Here is a 19212-nt window from a genome sequence, read left to right on the forward strand (position 1 = left end):
TCTTATACCACCTCAAATTCTCTTAAAACCCCTTCATATTTACTCATATCTCCTCAGACTCCCTCATACCCCCTCATATTCCATTGTACACCCCATATTCCCTTCACACTCCCTCATACCCTTTCATATTCTTTTATATTCCCTCATACCCCCTCATATTCCCTTCACACTCCCTCATACCCCCTCATATTCTATTGTACACCCCATATTCCCTTCACACTCCCTCATACCCCCTCATATTCTATTGTACACCCCATATTCCCTTCACACTCCCTCATACCCCCTCATATTCCCTTCACACTCCCTCATACCCCCTCATATTCTATTGTACAACCCATATTCCCTTCACACTCCCTCATACCCCCTCATATTCCCTTCACACTCCCTCATACCCCCTCATATTCTATTGTACAACCCATATTCCCTTCACACTCCCTCATACCCCCTCATATTCTATTGTACACCCCATATTCCCTTCACACTCCCTCATACCCCCTCATATTCCCTTCACACTCCCTCATACCCCCTCATATTCTATTGTACAACCCATATTCCCTTCACACTCCCTCATACCCCCTCATATTCCCTTCACACTCCCTCATACCCCCTCATATTCCATTGTACAGCCCATATTCCCTTCACACTCCCTCATACCCCCTCATATTCTATTGTACAACCCATATTCCCTTCACACTCCCTCATACCCCCTCATATTCCCTTCACACTCCCTCATACCCCCTCATATTCCATTGTACAGCCCATATTCCCTTCACACTCCCTCATACCCTCTCATATTCTTTTATATTCCCTTGTACGCCTCCATATTCCCTTCACACTCCCTCATATTCTTTTATATTCCCTCATACCCCCTCATATTCCCTTCACACTCCCTCATACCCCCTCATATTCTTTTATATTCCCTCATACCCCCTCCATATTCCCTTCACACTCCCTCATACCCCCTCATATTCCCTTCACACTCCCTCATACCCCCTCATATTCCCTTCACACTCCCTCATACCCCCTCATATTCCCTTCACACTCCCTCATGCCCCCTCATATTCTTTTATATTCCCTCATACCCCCTCATATTCCCTGCACACTCCCTCATACCCCCTCATATTCCATTGTACACCCCATATTCCCTTCACACTCCCTCATACCCTCTCATATTCTTTTATATTCCCTTGTACGCCTCCATATTCCCTTCACACTCCCTCATACCCCCTCATATTCTTTTATATTCCCTCATACCCCCTCATATTCCCTTCACACTCCCTCATACCCCCTCATATTCTTTTATATTTCCTTGTATGCCCTCATATTCTTTTAAACCCCATATTCTCTTATATTCTTCATATCTCCTCACATTCCTTTGTTCACCTTTGTACTTAATCATACCCCCTCATACTCGAGTCCTGCAGTTACAAATATTTTGTTCCTGTACAGCAGTGGTCCCCAACTTCTGATCTGTGGGTCAATTGGTACCGGGCCGCACAGAAAGAATACATAACTTACATTATTCATTCATTCATTTTCTCCCGCTTATCCGTAATTCGGGTCGCGGGGGCAGCAGTCTAAGCAGGCCCCCGCCTTCGACTGCTGCCCAATCCTCACAGCACCGTCCCTTACGGTCCCTCCTGCAGGTGGTGAGCCCACGGGAAGGCGGCCCCACGTCACTCCGACGTCACAGACCTTGATATTTCCCTCGTAAGGGATAACTTACATTATTTACGTTTTATTTATTATCTGATTTTGAACAATTTTTTATGTTGGAAAATAACCGTATTCTCAACTTCACATCTGTCTATGACTCACTCTTGATGCATGTCATGATGCCTCGGTCACATGTCTTACCTCCATCCTCTACCTTCTTAAAGGAGCTCCGGCCGCTAACACATAATACATTACCGCTAAATTCAAACCCCCAAGCGAGGAAAATGAACAAACAACAACACAGTGGATTCACATTTATTATTATATTTAGAAAATACCAGTTTTTATGGTCATATAATTTTATTTTCTTGTATTTTTCCGCCACACATTAAAGGCCGGTCGGTGAAAATATTGTCTGACATTAAACCGGTCCGTGGCGCAGAAAAGGTTGGGGACCACTGGTGTACAGTACAGTCTACACATACATGCGTAGCTTGTAAAGAAAACCACAGGCTCTGAAACATACCATGTTCCTTCATACAGTTTTCTTCATGTGCCATGAGCCACACTGCAGGTGACGCCTCCTCAACTGCACCCATTCACTACTGAAGCTCTTAGGAGATCAGGGTGGAGTTTTCAATAATCGATTAACTGGAAGCTGTTTCCGTGCATCTCCTGTGAACGAGCATTGCTATAGAAACGATAACCTATTAAAACAAGTGCGTTAATACATACTCCTGCTTGTGTATACACTCAAATTCATGAATGAATTATTCAACACTCAAACTCAAGTAATGTATCGTATCACACGGGTTTAAACACATGACCATTAAACGCCTGTCATAGAGATGAGATCAGGCAGCATTCCGGAATTCAGAACCTCCTCACTGGTTTCCTGAAATCCCTGTGATCTCACTGATTACAGAAATAATCATCTACAGTATCTTTAGGGTGTTCTTGAGGAACCTCCTTTAGCAGCAGCAGGTGGAGAACTCAGAATGATCATTGGTAGAGAGAGAGGAACATTTTTGATGGATGGAAACACCACTCAGGAAGTTTAGAAAATACAAAAAGTCAGTATCTCGAACGCAACTTGTACAACCAGGAATTTTAAAACGGAAATACCACAAAAATGCTGCAATTCCTGATTCGTTCGTAGGAAGGAAAAAAAAAAAATCTGAAAAAATCTGACAAGGCGAGCGATAAGTGTTACTTTATTTATTTTCTTTTGTTTCTTTTCAAGCGTGTGTGTGTGTGTTTATGTTCACGGGAATGTATCATATTATTGTTGCGTGTTATTTTTCCATGCCGATTCTGGCGGTAACGCACCTCACTGCTTTCTGTTTATTCACTGTGTGTATCTTCGTACATTGAACTGGATTGTGTGTGTGTGTGTGTGTGTGTGTGTGTTGTGTGTTTTCTACACTCGAGCGTGTTGCTATGAAGCCGTCTCGCTGTCGCTAAGAGAGCGAGACAGGATTTTTCTCTTATTTAAAAGGAAGAAGGACACGTCGTTTACTTGAACATGTGCTACAAACATGACTACTTCCTGGTGAAACTGTAAACCAGTCGTGCTTTCGGCATGCAAATAAAAAAATAAAAAAAATGTATTTATATCTATCTATATATTTATATAAATATAAAGTGCTTTTCTTATCGGCTTCTTTCTGGAGAAGGTCGTGGAAGTTGTCTAATGAAGCAGTATTCGCTTTCTGTCTGGCTTTTTCATCTACATTTCGCTTCTTTTTGTGTGATCTGATTTGAATAAACGTGTGTAAACACATTACACCTGTCATCGCATGTTCTTTTGCTTGGTTGCTTTGTTTGCTTTCGTTCGTCGTCATCATTGTCTCGTCGGCGTTTTCGTCTCAAAGCGCTCAGCATCCGCACTCTCATTTTCAATCGTTTTTCAAAAGTCCCTCATCCACACTGAAACATCTGATGTGCCTGTACTGCCTACTATCTACTGAACACCAACATACAGTTCAGCATCAGTTCTACATCAAGCAGAACATTTAGAGAGGAATAAATGATGAAGAAACTCCACACTCGAACTCACCACAACAAACGTGACCTCATCTACACCATTTTTCTGAAGTGGTTAAAAAGCAGGTTTTGGGGGTGATGATCATTGTAATAGAAATCAATCAGTGTTTGAGTCATTAATATCATTCTATTAATAGACTAGTGTGCTGAGAGTCACATTCGAGTCTTTTCACATAAACTGAGGTGATTAAGTAAAGAGTCTTGTGATAAAAATTAAAACAGGAACATTATAGTTATAATAAATCACTACTTTGAATACTTGAAGTAAATAAAGTACATTTAAAAGTAAAAGTTTAAAGAGACACTTTTACTGAGTTGATCTACTTTTTTAAATTTAATTTAGATTTAATTAAATAACACTACCTCACATTTTACTGGTCTCATCACCCGACTACCAAATGGGTTTTTTTTCTCTACTTTTTGGCTCAAATATGCAACGGTCAAGATTTGCGTCATTCTTTGGAAATCCCAGCGAATCATTAATCTGTGTGCTGGATGTTGTGTCAGGGAGCATTTTAAATTTTAAACTTCCAAACCATTTCCAATAACTTTGACCAATCATGAAACTCGATAGACAACGTTTTTATGAAATCAGAGCTTGTTTTGCAAAGATAGGATTCGATTCAACTTTATCATCAAAATTGTGTATATACAGAGCCAATGAAATGCAGTTAGCATCTAGCCAGAATTGCACAAGTACCCTATTTACAATAAACAGCAGTATGTTAAATGAGGGTATGGGATCTACGGGGTAAAAGTGATTCATGTACAGAAGGATGTCAGCAAAAATCCATACCGATAGTTTTTCCGGGTTACGTCTGATGCTGAACGGCTGAGAAGGTCCGCTGTCATTCCGAGAACGGCCTCTAGAGGCAAATCACTGATGCCGTGTGGGTTTTTTTTTGTTTGTTTGTTTTTACACATGAAACTGTGCACTGCAAGGAGAGCGTTATATTCTGTTTATTGATTAATTATATTTAGTAATGAATATATAAATTTTATTGAGCACATAATTCAGTACTATTTTGCATAGATTGTTAGTTGGGTTTTTTTTTTTGGTTTTTTTCCAGTATCCATTTTAAAAAGTAGCGATTTATTGTTGTAGTTGATTAATAAGTTTTCGCCCAATACAATCCAAACCCAGCTAAAGGCAGCGGTAAAATCCACCATTGGTCGACCTTTAGTTTTTTTGTTTTCTGTACCACTGGAAAAAATCCTAGAGGATCATCAGTAGTTGACTTAATTAAAACCCTTTTGGCTAAATGAATTTCCACACAAATCTAGTGGATCATCTTCCCAGAATAGTTGAGCTTATTATAAGAGCAAAATGCGACTAAATAAGCAAAGGGATGTTAAAAAAGCACTTGGTCAGGTTTCCACAAACTTCTGTTGAACTTTCCTTTTCATATTTATTCCTTAGACTAGATTTTGACATCCTATACAATTGTGTGCCTCCAACTTTACAACTTACACTTTTGTGAGGAACCACATTTTGCTGGCAAAGTTCGGTTTGATCATCAGTATCGTTGTTGTGGTTAAATGACACAAATCTCTATTAAATCTAGTGGAACATCTTCACAGAAGAGTGGAGCTTATTAATGGGGACTAAATGTGGAATGGGATGCTCGAAAAATAAGCACATGCCAATCTTATGGTCAATCGTCCATAAGTCTATCGGCAGCGGCCACGTAGAGCAGCAGTAGTGCATTGACGCGGTCTTGTGTAACGTCGGCTGTGAATTTTTGTATAAAATGTTAGCCATTGAAGAACGTTTCTCTAGTGGAGCACGTTTTTAAAGCTGGCGATAAATACACGGATTTAGTCCGTGGAAAATTTCAAGCTTTTCCACATGCCGTTCACGAGGATACACTTCACTCCAGAAAATCGGAGTTGGGATTGTAATTTCCAGACATCTGGATTGTGAGTTCTATATATTTTTTAAACACAATAAACTCAGAATGATGCTGTTCTGAAATTCTTTAAATGAGTGAAATACAGTTAATCTCAACAATACGGTGCTTAATTGAGAGATTAATAATGAGTTTGATTAAAAGACAGGAGGCGGAGATGGAGGCAGCAGAGCTAAAGATGTTGAGATTTTCATTAGGAGTGCGTCATTGAGAAGGTTTGGACATGTGCAGAGAAGGAACATGGGGTATATCAGTAGGAGAATGCTGAGGATGGAGTCACCAGGAAGGAGGAAAAGAGGAAGACCAAGGAGGAGGTTTATGGATGTGGTGAGGAAGACATGCAGGTAGTTGGCGTGAAAGAGGCAGATGTAGAGGACAGGGGGGTGTGGAGACGGATGATCCGCTGTGGCGCCCCCTAATGGGAGCAGCTGAAAATAGAAAAAAAAGAAGATTAATAATGCATTTCATTAAACAAATATTTTTCCATAATCTACTCTAGTGGCCACTGTAGAGGCACTTTATAAACGCGCTCTACAACAAATACCAGAGAGATGATCAATGAATTCAGCGTTACCTAAATACATTTACATTTGCGGCATTTAGTAGACGCCCTTATCCAGGGCGACGTACAAAAGTGCTTTAAATCTCTAGTAATGAATAAATCTACACTGGTACGCAAGATCACAAACTTAATATAAATATAACTCGAATTCTACAAACTTGGAAAGTGCTAATTTACACTTAATTTACACTTTAATTTACAAATAAATCCTTCACACCCAGGTTTATTCTGCCATATTTTCTGTTCATCCTCCTAAATCCGTCCATTGTTTACTGCCTAACACTTCAGAACTGCTTTATGGTAGACCTCCAGGCATGTCAGGGTGTGGGTGCATGGAATGAGTGCATGGAATGTCTTGAAGCAAATAGTTTAAAACAGAAAGAAAATATTTCAGGTGAGGTCAACTTTGTTATTCATCTTCATTTGCTTGCATGTGAAATAAATAAATAAACGTTGTACCTGAATGGTCTTTGACATTTGTGGCATTTGGGAGACGCCTTTATCCGGAGTGACGTACAATTATCTTGTTTATTTACCTGAGCAGTCTATAGGTTAAGGGCTTTGCTTAAGACAGTGGAAGCTTGGTGGAGCTGGGATTTTAACTCAAGACCTCCTAATCCAAACTTCAATATCTTAACCAGTGTCCAAAGTAATGTAAGAGTTATGATGGAACAGGGATGGAGGTGGTGATGGTGTTGGAGCTCTGAGGGAACAGTGATGGAGGTGGTGATGGTGTTTAAGCTCTGAGGAAACAGTGATGGAGTGGTGATGCTGTTGGAGCTCTGAGCAAAGAGTGATGGAGATAGTGTTGGAGCTCTGAGAAAACAGTGATGAAGGTGGGTATGGTGTTGGAGCTCTGTGGAAACAGTGATGGGGGTGGTGATGGTGTTGGAGCTCTGAGGGAACAGTGAAGCGGGCGGAGATGGTGTTGGAACACCGAGTGAATGTAGAGGAATAAATTTGAGTGGTTCAGTATAAATGTAATTTTTGAGTTTTGGCGCTCTCTAGTGGTAGTGATTGAAGTGGTGATGAGGTTCGAGCACTAAGGGAACACTGATTGAGGTGGTGATGGTTTGAGAGCACTGAGGGAACACTGATGGAGGTGGTGATGGTGCAGGAGCACTGAGGGATTACTGATAGAGGTGGTAATTATGTTAGAGCACTGAGGGAACACTGATGGACGTGGTGATTGTGTTGGAATACCGAGTGAATATTGAGGAATAAATTTGAGTGGTGCAGTATAAATGTAATTTGATGAGTTTTGGCGCTCTCTAGTGGTGGTGATGGAGGTGGTAATAGTGTTGTAGCTGTAAGGGAACAGTGTTAGAGGTTGTGACAGTGTTGGAACCATGAGGGAACAATGATGGAGGTGTTGACAGTGTTGGAACACTGAGGAAACAATGATGAAGGTGTTGATTGTTGATTTATTTAGAACAGCTTCATACTAATCCATAAATTAGGATCCTCATAACAAAGAGATCATTTACAATCTCAGTCGAATTCCCTGAAAGCTGTACCACGTTTAGATGTTGGTTCTGTAAAGCTTAACATGCACCAATCGCTCTTCTCAATCCCCTTGCAGGTGAAGTCTGTCATTAACCTCCTCTTTGCTGCCTACACCGGAGACGTTTCTGCACTCAGGAGGTTTGTTCCCAACATTACATCTCTCCACATCATGCACTGTATAGACAAAAGTATCACCACCTACATGTGGTTCCTCCACAAACTGTTAGCACAATGTTTTACAAACAATTGTAAAAGATGTCTCAGGATGCAAGAGCATGAATCTTTTCCTGAACTAGGAGACACAAAGAAACAAAGCCAGCTCCATGAGATATGGTGCAAATGGGTTTGAGTGGAAGATCTCCTGCTATAGAGCTCCTCACTGACTCCTACATCAGTACCTGACTTTACTAACACCCTTGCAGCTGAATGAAATCTCCACAAAAAAATATAGTTAAACATCTTCCCAGAAGAGTGAAGGTTATTATAAGAGCAAATGGAGACTAAATATGGAATGAGATGTTCACAAAGAAACTTATGGTCAGATGTAGATAAACTTTTGGCCTTTCAGTGTACTTTACTCCAAATCTATGTGTCTTGATTGTGTGTGTGCTGATCAGCTGTAAAGGACAACCCATGTTCAAGAAACAGCTCATTTGCATATGGTGACGCCCACAAAACTCCATATAAGGTAATGCGGGCCGAGAGCTGGGAATATGAAATGACTGACTGGAGTAAAGCCTGATGAGCTGTTACTATAGAAACGATTGTAAAGATTTGGAATGAAGGTTTGGACTTTGGATGTGTCCAGGTTTGCCTTATCATCTGTGGACATGGAGCAGAGAGACTACGACTCCAGGACGGCTCTACATGTGGCCGCTGCTGAAGGTAGGTCCTTTCACCTCCACACATCTCACGTCTTTATCTCACATCCATATCTCCAGTCCTTCACTCAAATCCTTTTCACGCTTTTCTAAAATCCTTTTCTCATGACTGTCTTATATCCCTCTCACGCTCTTCCAACATCCTTTTCTCATGACTGCCTCATATCCCTCTCACGCTCTTCTGACAAAACCTTTTTCTCATGACTGTCTCATATCCCTCTCACGCTCTTCTAACATCCTTTTCTCATGATTGTGTGTCATATGCCTCTCACGCTCTTCTAACATCCTTTTCTCATGACTGTGTCTCATATCCCTCTCACGCTCTTCTGACGTCCTTTTCTCATGACTGTCTCATATCCCTCTCACGCTCTTCTGACGTCCTTTTCTCATGATTGTGTGTCATATGCCTCTCACGCTCTTCTAACATCCTTTTCTCATGACTGTGTCTCATATCCCTCTCACGCTCTTCTGACGTCCTTTTCTCATGACTGTCTCATATCCCTCTCACGCTCTTCTGACGTCCTTTTCTCATGACTGTCTCATATCCCTCTCACGGTCTTCTGACGTCCTTTTCTCATGACTGTCTCATATCCCTTTCACGCTCTTCTGACATCCTTTTCTCATGACTGTGTCTCATATCCCTCTCACGCTCTTCTAACATCCTTTTCTCTTGACTGTGTCTCATATCCCTCTCACGCTCTCCTGACATCCTTTTCTCATGACTGTCTCATATCCCTCTCACGCTCTTCTAACATCCTTTTCTCATGACTGTGTCTCATATCCCTCTCACGCTCTTCCAACATCCTTTTCTCATGACTGTCTCATATCCCTCTCACGCTCTTCCAACATCCTTTTCTCATGTTCTTCTCATTTCTTTCTTATGTCCTGATGTTCTTCTAAAGTGCTTTTCTCATCTCTCATATTTTATATCTTTCACATGTCCATCTTTCATGTTTGTCTTATGTTGTGCTATGGTCCTCCTCTTATGTTCATATCTCATGCCCTTCTCATGTAAATCTTACAAACTTCTATCATTCCATTTCATATGTCTTTTTTTTGTGTGTGTCTTTCATATGCATGTCTCATGTCCTTACTACATCCTTTTCTCATGTCTTTTTCACGTCCTTCTTTCTTGCTCATGTGTTATCTCCTTCTCATGTCCACACCTCTTATCCATCTCATGCTTTTCTTTGATGTTTTCTCTCATGTCTATATCTAATGTCTTTGTGTCAACTGCAACAACAAAAAAAAACAGAAGAAAAGTGAAAAGTCTGGACTGAACTAAATGATTGGCACTTTTTCACTAATTGCTTTTCAAGTTTGTGCTGCTCCTGTAATTAGTATTGAGACTCACCTGAGGCGAGAATCAGATGTGGGCAATATAATAATCACACTTACTCCCAGTTCAAATGGAGGAACGTTTACTCTGCCTTTGTGTTGTGTCTCACACTGAGCATGGAGAAAAGAAAGAAGTGTAAAGAGTGTCTGTGGATTTAAGAGAAAGTCCATGTTTTTCCAGAATTCTATCTGAAAGCTACAAGTCCATCTCCAGAGATCTTAATGTTCCTGTGTTCACTGTGCACCATATCATCAAGAGGTTTACAGCCCATGGCACTGTAGTGAACCTGGACGTGGACGAAGGAGGAACATTGTTCGAATTCACTTCTGAACAAATTCGGGGTACAACAGTGCTATCAGTCACCATCTGAATGAAAAGGGACGCTTTGGTAGGAGACCCAGGAGGACACCACTGCTGACACGAAGGCATAAAAACACAAGACTGGAGTTTTTCAAAACGTATGTGATAAAACCACAACCGTTCTGGGAGAAGGTACTGTGGACAGATCAGACAAACGTAGAGCTTTTTGTTAAAGGACATCATGGCAGTGTTTTCAGAAAAAGAAAAGAACAGCCCCAAACTTGGTGGAGCTTCTAAGATGTTTTGGGGTTTTTGTTTCTGCTCTGCTGCTTCTGGCACTGGAGGCCTTGACTGTGTGAACGCTATCATGAAATCTGTTGATTACCAAAGAATTTTGGGGTCAGAAAGCTGCGTCTCCACCAGAGGTCATGTGTCTTCCAGCAGGACAATGACCTCAAACACACTTCAAAAAGCACTCAGAAATGGTTAAAAACAAAGCGCTGAAGATTTCTGAAATGAAGCAATGAGTCCAGAACTGAATCCCAGAGAAAATCTGTGGAGAAATCTTAAAACTGCAGCTATCATGTCCTTATAATATATTTCTCATGTCCAGACCTCTCATCTTTATGACCCCTTTCATGTCTAATGTCCTTCTCATGTCTTTTTCCATGTCCCTGTGTCATGTCCTCCTGACATCCTCCTAACTCCCATGTCCATATCTAATGTCCTTAACATGTCCTTCTTTTATGTCTATATCTCATGTCCGTCTCATGTCCATTTTTCACTTCCTTTATTCATGTTCATATGTCAACACAACACGTCCCCTGTGTATGTCAAAGTTCTGAAAAAATATAAGGGAAAAAAATGAGTAATGAAGAATTAAACCGAAACGATAGTTAAAATAAAGAAGAGCATTTAGTTATAGAAGTTTGAGTCTCCTGGGAATCCATCATGAAGCTGGTGAGAAGATGCTGAGCATGTGAAGCTCCAGCAGGAAATAATGTTCAGGAGTGAAGATATAAAATACACTGGATATAATTACATTTTTTTTCTTGTATCTGTGTGTGTGTGTGTGTGTGTGTGTGTGTGTGTGTGTGTGTGTGTGTGTGTGTGTGTCAGGGCATGTGGATGTGGTGCGTTTTCTTCTGGAGGCTTGTAAGGTGAACCCGGTTCCCAAGGACAGGTAAAGCTCAACTCCTGGAACAGCTGGAAAGAGACACCAGCTTCCCCCCCCCCCCCCCCCCCCCCCCCAAAAAAAAATATTATTTAAATATGATTATGCTTTAAACATTTATTTGTAGAGGAAACTGTTGTTTAGCCAAAAGTATTGGGACACCACGTTTCCACCCATATGAGCTTTTTGTTACTACAAAGTTAAAAGCGCAAAATTGTATAGAACGTCTTTATATGCAGAAGCATAGAATGTTCCCTTCACTCAAACTAGGTGATCTAATGCTGTTCCAGCATGACAATACCTCTGTGCACAAAGCTCCATGAAGATCTGCTTTACATGTGTGGGAGTGGAAGATCTTTCGGCTACAGATCTCTAAATGAGCACAATTTTCCTAATTTTTTTTCTATATAAATAATAGATAAAGCTATAATATACATGACCTGGCAACCCAAAAAAGTCACCCATCATGCCATGTGCCAAAGCTACAGTTCTGTGGGGAAAGTGTTATGATCTGGGGATGCTTGAGTAGGTCAGGTCTGGGTTCAGCAATGTAATGTACCCAAAAAAAAGTGTTCAGCAGATATCCTGAATATAAGATTAGATTAGATTCAACTTTATTGACATTGTGCAAGGTACATGTACAGAGCCGATCAAATGCAGTAATTATATTATTAAATGATATTATTGTAGGTGGGGAAAGACACCACTGGATGAAGCCACACATTTTGGCCATCATGAGGTGGTGACTCTCTTGCAGGAGTTTAGCAGTAAATACCCTCCTGTGAAGAAGATCAGCGCGGACGAGCAGAACGCCACCAAGAACCTGGACGGCATGCTGGAGACTTAAGAGGCGTGAGGTGCACACCAGCAGAGGGCGCTCTCTCTCTCTCTCTCTCTCTCTCTCTCTCTCTCTCTCTCTCTCTCTCTCTCTCTCTCTCTCTCTCCCCACACACACACACACACACACACACACACACACACACACACACACACACACTGCTGCCCATAGACTGCTTCCTGTGATTCCTGCTCAATGCCTCACGTATCTACAGTATTATCAGCATTATTGTATTCTACCTACAGCACTCACATCTCCATCTCTTCGTCTGTAGATGAAACCTTGTGTGCTCCATAATCCACAATCTGCTCTCGTATAATGAGTGTAAATGACGACTGTGATGTGCTGTGTGGTGAAACAGCGATTACTCATCACTATTTAAATGTGTGAACAGCTGAATGTGCAATAATACAGAGTTTTTGAAGAAAATATGTGTATGAATTCATAACCTGTATAAAGACAAAACGAGTGATAATGTGCTTTCATCTCTACACTGCCTCACTCCTGAATGTAGAAATGCAGGACAGTCTCTCTATAATATCACAGTAATGCATGGTTTCTCTGTAATTTATATCACAGTAATGTATGGTCTCTCTGTAAATTATACCATATAACAGTCTCTTTGTAATTTAGATCACAGTAATATATGGTCTCTCTGTAATTTATATCATATACTGTAACAGTCTCTCTGTAATTTATATCACAGTAATGTATGGTCTCTGTAATTTATATCACAGTAAAATATGGTCTCTAATTTATATCATAACACAGTCTCTCTGTAATTTACATCATATACAGTAACAGTCTCTCTGTAATGTATATCACAGTAATGTATGGTCTCTCTGTAATTTATATAACAGTAAAATATGGTCTCTAATTTATAACACAGTCTCTCTGTAATTTACATCATATAACACAGTCTCTCTGTAATTTACATCATATACTGTAACAGTCTGTCATTTATATCACAGTAAAAGATGGTCTCTAATTTATATCATAACAGTCTCTCTGTAATTTATATCATATAACACAGTCTCTTTGTAATTTATATCACAGTAATGTATGGGCTCTCTGTAATTTATATGACAGTAAAATATGGTCTCTAATTTATATCATATAACATAGTCTCTTTGTAATTTATATCACAGTGAAATATGGTATCTAATTTATATCATATAACACAGTCTCTCTGTAATTTATATCACAGAAACGTATGGGCTCTCTGTAATTTATTATAACACAGTAACATACAGTCTCTCCGTAATGTATATTATATAACTTACAGTCTCTGTATTTTATATCACAGTAAAGTATGGTCTCTATGTCACTTTTATCACTGCAAATTATAGTTCCATAATAATTTATGGTCTCTCTGTATTTTATAACAATGTAACATACAGTCTCTCTGTAATTTATAATCTCACAATAACGTACAGTCTCTCTGTAAATTTATAATCTCACAGTAATGTACAGTCTCTCTGTTAATTTATAATATCACAATAACCTACAGTCTCTCTGTTAATTTATAATCTCACAGTAACGTACAGTCTCTCTCTAAATTTATAATCTCACAATAATGTACTGTCTCCGTGTAAATTTATAATCTCACAATAACGTACAGTCTCTCTGTTAATTTATAATCTCACAATAACGTACAGTCTCTCTGTAAATTTAATCTCAGTAACATACAGTCTCTTTGTAATTTAAAATCACAGTAACGTACAGTCTCTGTAAATTTATAATCTCACAATAACGTACAGTCTCTCTGTAAATGTATAATCTCACAATAACGTACAGTCTCTCTGTAAATTTATAATCTCACAGTAATGTACAGTCTCTGTAAATATAATCTCACAGTAACGTACAGTCTCTCTGTGATTTAAAATCACAGTAACGTACAGTCTCTCTGTAAATTTATAATCTCACAGTAACGTACAGTCTCTCTGTAAATTTATAATCTCACAATAACGTACAGTCTCTCTGTAAATTTATAATCTCACAGTAATGTACAGTCTCTGTAAATATAATCTCACAGTAACGTACAGTCTCTCTGTGATTTAAAATCACAGTAACGTACAGTCTCTCTGTAAATTTATAATCTCACAGTAACGTACAGTCTCTCTGTAAATTTATAATCTCACAGTAATGTACAGTCTCTGTAAATATAATCTCACAGTAACGTACAGTCTCTCTGTGATTTAAAATCACAGTAACGTACAGTCTCTCTGTAAATTTATAATCACAGTAACGTTCAGTCTCTCTGTAAATTTATAATCTCACAGTAACGTACAGTCTCTCTGTAAATTTATAATCTCACAGTAACGTACAGTCGTTCTGTAAATTTATAATCTCACAGTAACGTACAGTCTCTCTGTAAATTTATAATCTCACAGTAACGTACAGTCGTTCTGTAAATTTATAATCTCACAGTAACGTACAGTCTCTCTGTAAATTTATAATCTCACAGTAACGTACAGTCGTTCTGTAAATTTATAATCTCACAGTAACGGACAGTCTCTCTGTAAATTTATAATCTCACATTAATGTTTGGTCTCTGTGTAATAGTTTTTAATTATAGCACATAATCTTTCTACAACATCTTATCACAACAATGTACAGTAACATCTCACACTAAAGAACAGCCTCTAACTCATATTACTGCAATGTTCAGTCCCACAGTAATGTAGAGTTTCTATGTGATGTATAATCTCACAGTAACCTACGGTCTCTCTATAACGCCTGATCAGCTGCTCTCTTCGTGTGACTCATATCTTCTCCTTGGGTGACTAGAATCTTAATGCATACATTCTTCATTATTGGACATCAAAAAGACTGGAAGATTAAAGGTGATTACATGTATGAAGATATAAGCAATTCAAAAAGGTTTTTTTTTCCTTTTTTTAATTGAAAAAAAATTAATGGATCATTTTCAATACCTCAAAATGAGCATGAAATGTCAACATCCACATATTTTGCAAAAGTACAATTAATGTTAATTGAAAATGTTAATTGTGAATCTAATGTAATTACCTGAGTGAAGGGACGGGATTGGTGGAACGGTCTGTGTGGGCGGGGCCAAAGTGTCAGGAGAGAAGAAGAAGAAAAAGATGGCTGCTGTGAACTGAGGTGTTGAGGTAGAAAACATCTCATTTAACCTTCACAACCTTCATATAACCTTCTCTTAAACGAGAGAAATCCCCGATTTCCGGTGTGACAAAATCTCCATGACTGATTGAAACTACCAGAACGTTCACGGATTAACAAAGAGAACCAGAAAGAACCCCAAACTACCAGGAACAGTCTGTGGAACCTCTGGTGTTCAACACCCCGACATTGTTCACCCAATTAGTGACTAATTAGCGAGCAGGCGGTAATTAATACCTCACCGCTCTCTAATATTCAATTCATTTTTATTTCTATTGCGCTTTTAACAATAAACATTGTCTCTCAGCAGCTTTACACTGATAATGTGGTGATAAAAACTGATTCTGTTCTTTATAAGTGTTAGTTTGTCCCTGATGAACGAGCCGGTGGAGACTCAGGACTGCGTGTTGCGCGTCTACTCGAGTACTAACGGTAGGAATATTGGGAGCAGTCACAATAGACATAAAGACTTCAGAAGGGGGTAATTATTTACAGTGTCCCTGTGAATTACAGTCTTAAATTTCAACTCATTTTACTGTAGAGTTTTTGAGAAAAGTGAAGGCAAAATCACTCCAAACATCAGTGGATTTTTAACCATGTTCCACATTCACTCATTTAACATTTCTTTATAGGTTTCCCAATCTTTTTAATAATTCTTATTTACAGTGTCCCTGTCTGTCTGTCTGTCTATCTGTCCCTGTCTGTCTGTCTCTCTGTCCCTGTCTGTCTGTCTCTCTGTCTGTCTGACCCCTCTCTGTCTGTCCCTGTCTGTCTCTCTGTCCCTGTCTGTCTCTCTGTCCCTGTCTGTCTCCCGGTCCCTGTCTGTCTCTCTGTCTGTCTCTCTGTCCATGTCTGTCTCTGTCTTTAGAGTGAATGTGGAACATGATTATAATTGTGTATGTAGGGTGAAAGTTTAGTGTTTATTACTGTAAATCTTTCATGCCACTGTATATGTTGGGGTGTGAAGTTGATTGGTGTTTGATATGAAATAAATGCTGCTTTAAAACATCCTTGAATTTGGTGTTCATGAAAGTGTGGGAACCCTGTGTTGTAGCCCGGGAGATCTGCGGTTAACGTGGCTCTTCTACATGTACGTTAAGATCTGCTGTTCCATTAACTTGCATAAATTGTACCGATTGTTATTTCTATTAGTCCTGGTCAGTTATAAACAATAGGTCAAATTCAACTGAAGTTAAATCGGGCGGGGCAATACAATACACAATACAGAAATCAAATCAACGCCCTGTTTTTAAGTCCTAGATTTGTGTGTGTGTGTGTGTGTGTGTGTGTGTGTGTGTATGGTGCACACTGGATCAAGTTCATGGACAACGTTCTAGCCATCGGGCTAGTAAAGGAGTCAGTGGAGTTGGTGTTGGCTCAGTATGAAGGGAATAAGGGCGTGCTGAAGGAGAAGGTGAAAGCCATTAAAAACAGTGTGAGGATTCAGGTAAATGTGCCAGTGAGTGATATTTATTCATCATATGTCCAAAAACTGAGATTAAATAAATGCTTCTAATATCCCAAAAAGAAAGCAGGTAAAGCCCCGATAGCACACTCCAGATCTTATCAGATATTTAATAAGCAGTTAATGATTTAAATGTTCTCACACGATTATATCTGCATGCTAAGAGATGTTTCTAAAGAGACAGATGCACCGGCAGATTCTGTGACCGTTGCATTTGATGACCTTAGAGGGCGCTGTTGCTCAAATCTGTAAATAAATATTTTTTAATGTCTTTTTTTATTTATATATATATATATATATATATATATATATATATATATATATATATATATATATATATATATCACACACACACACACACACACACACACACACACACACACACACACACATATAATGTGTGTGTGGATAGATAGATATAGATGTGTGTGTATATATATGTATGTGTGTGTATATATATGTATGTGTGTGTATATGTATATGTGTGTGTATATATATATATATATATATATATATATATATATATATATATATATATATATATATATATATATATATATATATATATATATACACACACATACACACGTGTGTATATGTGGTGTAATTATTTCTTATCCTGGTCCATCATGTCTGTCCCTGATAAAATGAATTATTTTTATTTTCCCCTTGAAAGGTCGACTGAACCAGCAGCAGGTGCAGCAGCAACATTTGAGATTTCTGGCCTCAAACATGTGGCAGGTGTGTGTTATTCCTGCTCTTCTTTTCACTAATATAACTGAAATACGTTGAATAAAATCATAGTAAGGAATAATTTTCACTTTTCTCCACAGAGGGCAGACTGGAAAATATCCTGGAATGTCTGACAGGTTACAAAGGAGGATTAAAATGATCTCCAGATTAAATCCTTTGAGATTGAAAATGGGAAATGTTTCTATAAATACATCCAGAACTGTGGTCATTGACAACAGGATTGTTGTCATTGAGTTTCAGTCCACAGTTCTGGATGTATTTATAGAAACATTTCCTATTTTCAATCTTAAAGGATTTAATAAGCAGGAAGTGGAAAAATTAGGTAGAGATACAGAAACATGGTGGTTCACTTTGACTCTTTGAGGAATTTTCTGTAAACACAATCCTGTACTGTGCCAAGAGCTGCGTGAAGCTGGGTGACGTAAACCCAGGGGACGTGTCTGTAGCAAAAAAACGACGGCCTAATTTGACTGAAGTGACTTCTGCACGCGTTCCTGCATGTCAACCAAACTGGGGACCACCATGAACCAGCAAACTGGGGACCACCATTTCTGCCACAATAACAGGTGAATCTTATGTTGTACTATATTTCAACACTGTCTCCATGATTCACTCTTTTACCTCAGCTTCTTAAAAAACAAAACACTCAAAGGAAAAGAACCTGCATTTTACCAGCCAATGGAGGAACTTTTTTATAGGGGCAGAATTGAGTTGGTTTCTGACTGAATTCATTTAAATACGTTATTTTTATTGATTTATGTTTCCACTTATGTTTTAATGTGAACAGCTCCAAGTCTTTATTGAACTGAACTCACTTGAGTTGAGTAATGACTCAAATTCTATTTGCATCTTTAAGCATTTTCCTGTTCACTATAAAGCAGCTTTCCTGAGTCAATCCAATCACATCGTTCATTAAAAATGAAAATCATCATGGACCATGTATTTAAGCCTCATGTAATAAATGATGGAGGGATTTTTTAAAGAGGGGACAAAAGCATCAACTCTAATTGAACTGGTTCATCCAAAGAGGTGTGTGTGATTGACACAAGCTCTTATTCAGACGGGTTTAGTTTTACGATGGAGCGGTGGAGTAAATTATTACCAGAGCTTCTCAGTGATTTTAGTCCAGACAATGTCAGGAAAGATTACTGAAGTTTGACTGAGATTTCTTCTCCTGGGTGAATTGGCTACTAATGTTCCATTATATAATATTACATTACTCCAGCTACCCTTGTAAAATTAATCACATCTGAACAGGGCTAGAGGACTATGTCTCATCTTATTCTCTGTCTGTTATTCATTTTCAGCACCACATTATCTGTGTAAAGCCAAAGACATTGTTAAAGGCGCAATACAATTAAAAATGAATTGAATTATGTCGGTGTCGTTCATGAGTACAAGCTCCAAAGACTTTCCCTTCATTCTACTTGTCATTTTAATGATACTCGGTGTACCCCAGACAATCACCGAACTTTAAGATCTTTCTAGAAAAATGTATCCATCTACTGTTAAAACTTAAGAGTAAATGGATGTGTCAGGGTAATGAGTAATGGTGGTGTCGCTTCATTTCTATTTCCCTCCCATTTGTTTGTGTTCCAGTCTATACCACATTCACTTCCACGTAATATTACAGATACA

At 38.9% G+C, this 19212-nt stretch overlaps 1 protein-coding gene and 2 long non-coding RNA genes across 6 annotated transcripts in view; 2 read left to right on the forward strand and 1 right to left on the reverse strand.

Annotated features, from left to right (window-relative positions):
- Nucleotides 1-14043, forward strand: part of glsb (glutaminase b) — a 43679-nt gene extending 29636 nt beyond the window's left edge. For 2 of the 4 annotated variants that reach the window (XR_014532659.1, XR_014532660.1), the window contains exons 15-20: nucleotides 7757-7818; nucleotides 8489-8565; nucleotides 11320-11383; nucleotides 12065-12869; nucleotides 13246-13517; nucleotides 13894-14043. Coding sequence is in view for 2 of the 4 variants with exons in the window: in XM_083536276.1 (XP_083392402.1) it covers nucleotides 7757-7818; nucleotides 8489-8565; nucleotides 11320-11383; nucleotides 12065-12221 (360 nt within the window). In the remaining 2 variants the exon portion in view is untranslated. Of the gene's footprint in view, nucleotides 1-7756; nucleotides 7819-8488; nucleotides 8566-11319; nucleotides 11384-12064; nucleotides 12979-13245; nucleotides 13518-13893 lie in introns of those variants that run through there. The other 2 variants (XM_083536276.1, XM_083536277.1) reach the window with 1 other exon arrangement.
- Nucleotides 8830-10760, reverse strand: LOC310723392. Its single transcript, XR_014532667.1, has 2 exons — nucleotides 10359-10760; nucleotides 8830-9783 (listed from the first exon to the last, which is right to left on the reverse strand). It is a non-coding gene; the product is annotated as an uncharacterized lncRNA (long non-coding RNA).
- Nucleotides 14044-15642: 1599 nt separating the features above from the next.
- LOC310724158 lies at nucleotides 15643-17933 on the forward strand. Its single transcript, XR_014532984.1, has 3 exons — nucleotides 15643-15788; nucleotides 17498-17562; nucleotides 17655-17933. It is a non-coding gene; the product is annotated as an uncharacterized lncRNA (long non-coding RNA).
- The last annotated feature ends 1279 nt before the right edge of the window (nucleotides 17934-19212 follow it).

The sequence above is a fragment of the Silurus aristotelis genome, assembly GCF_946808225.1.
Source record: "Silurus aristotelis genome assembly, chromosome: 3".
NCBI classification, from domain to species: Eukaryota; Metazoa; Chordata; class Actinopteri; order Siluriformes; family Siluridae; genus Silurus; species Silurus aristotelis.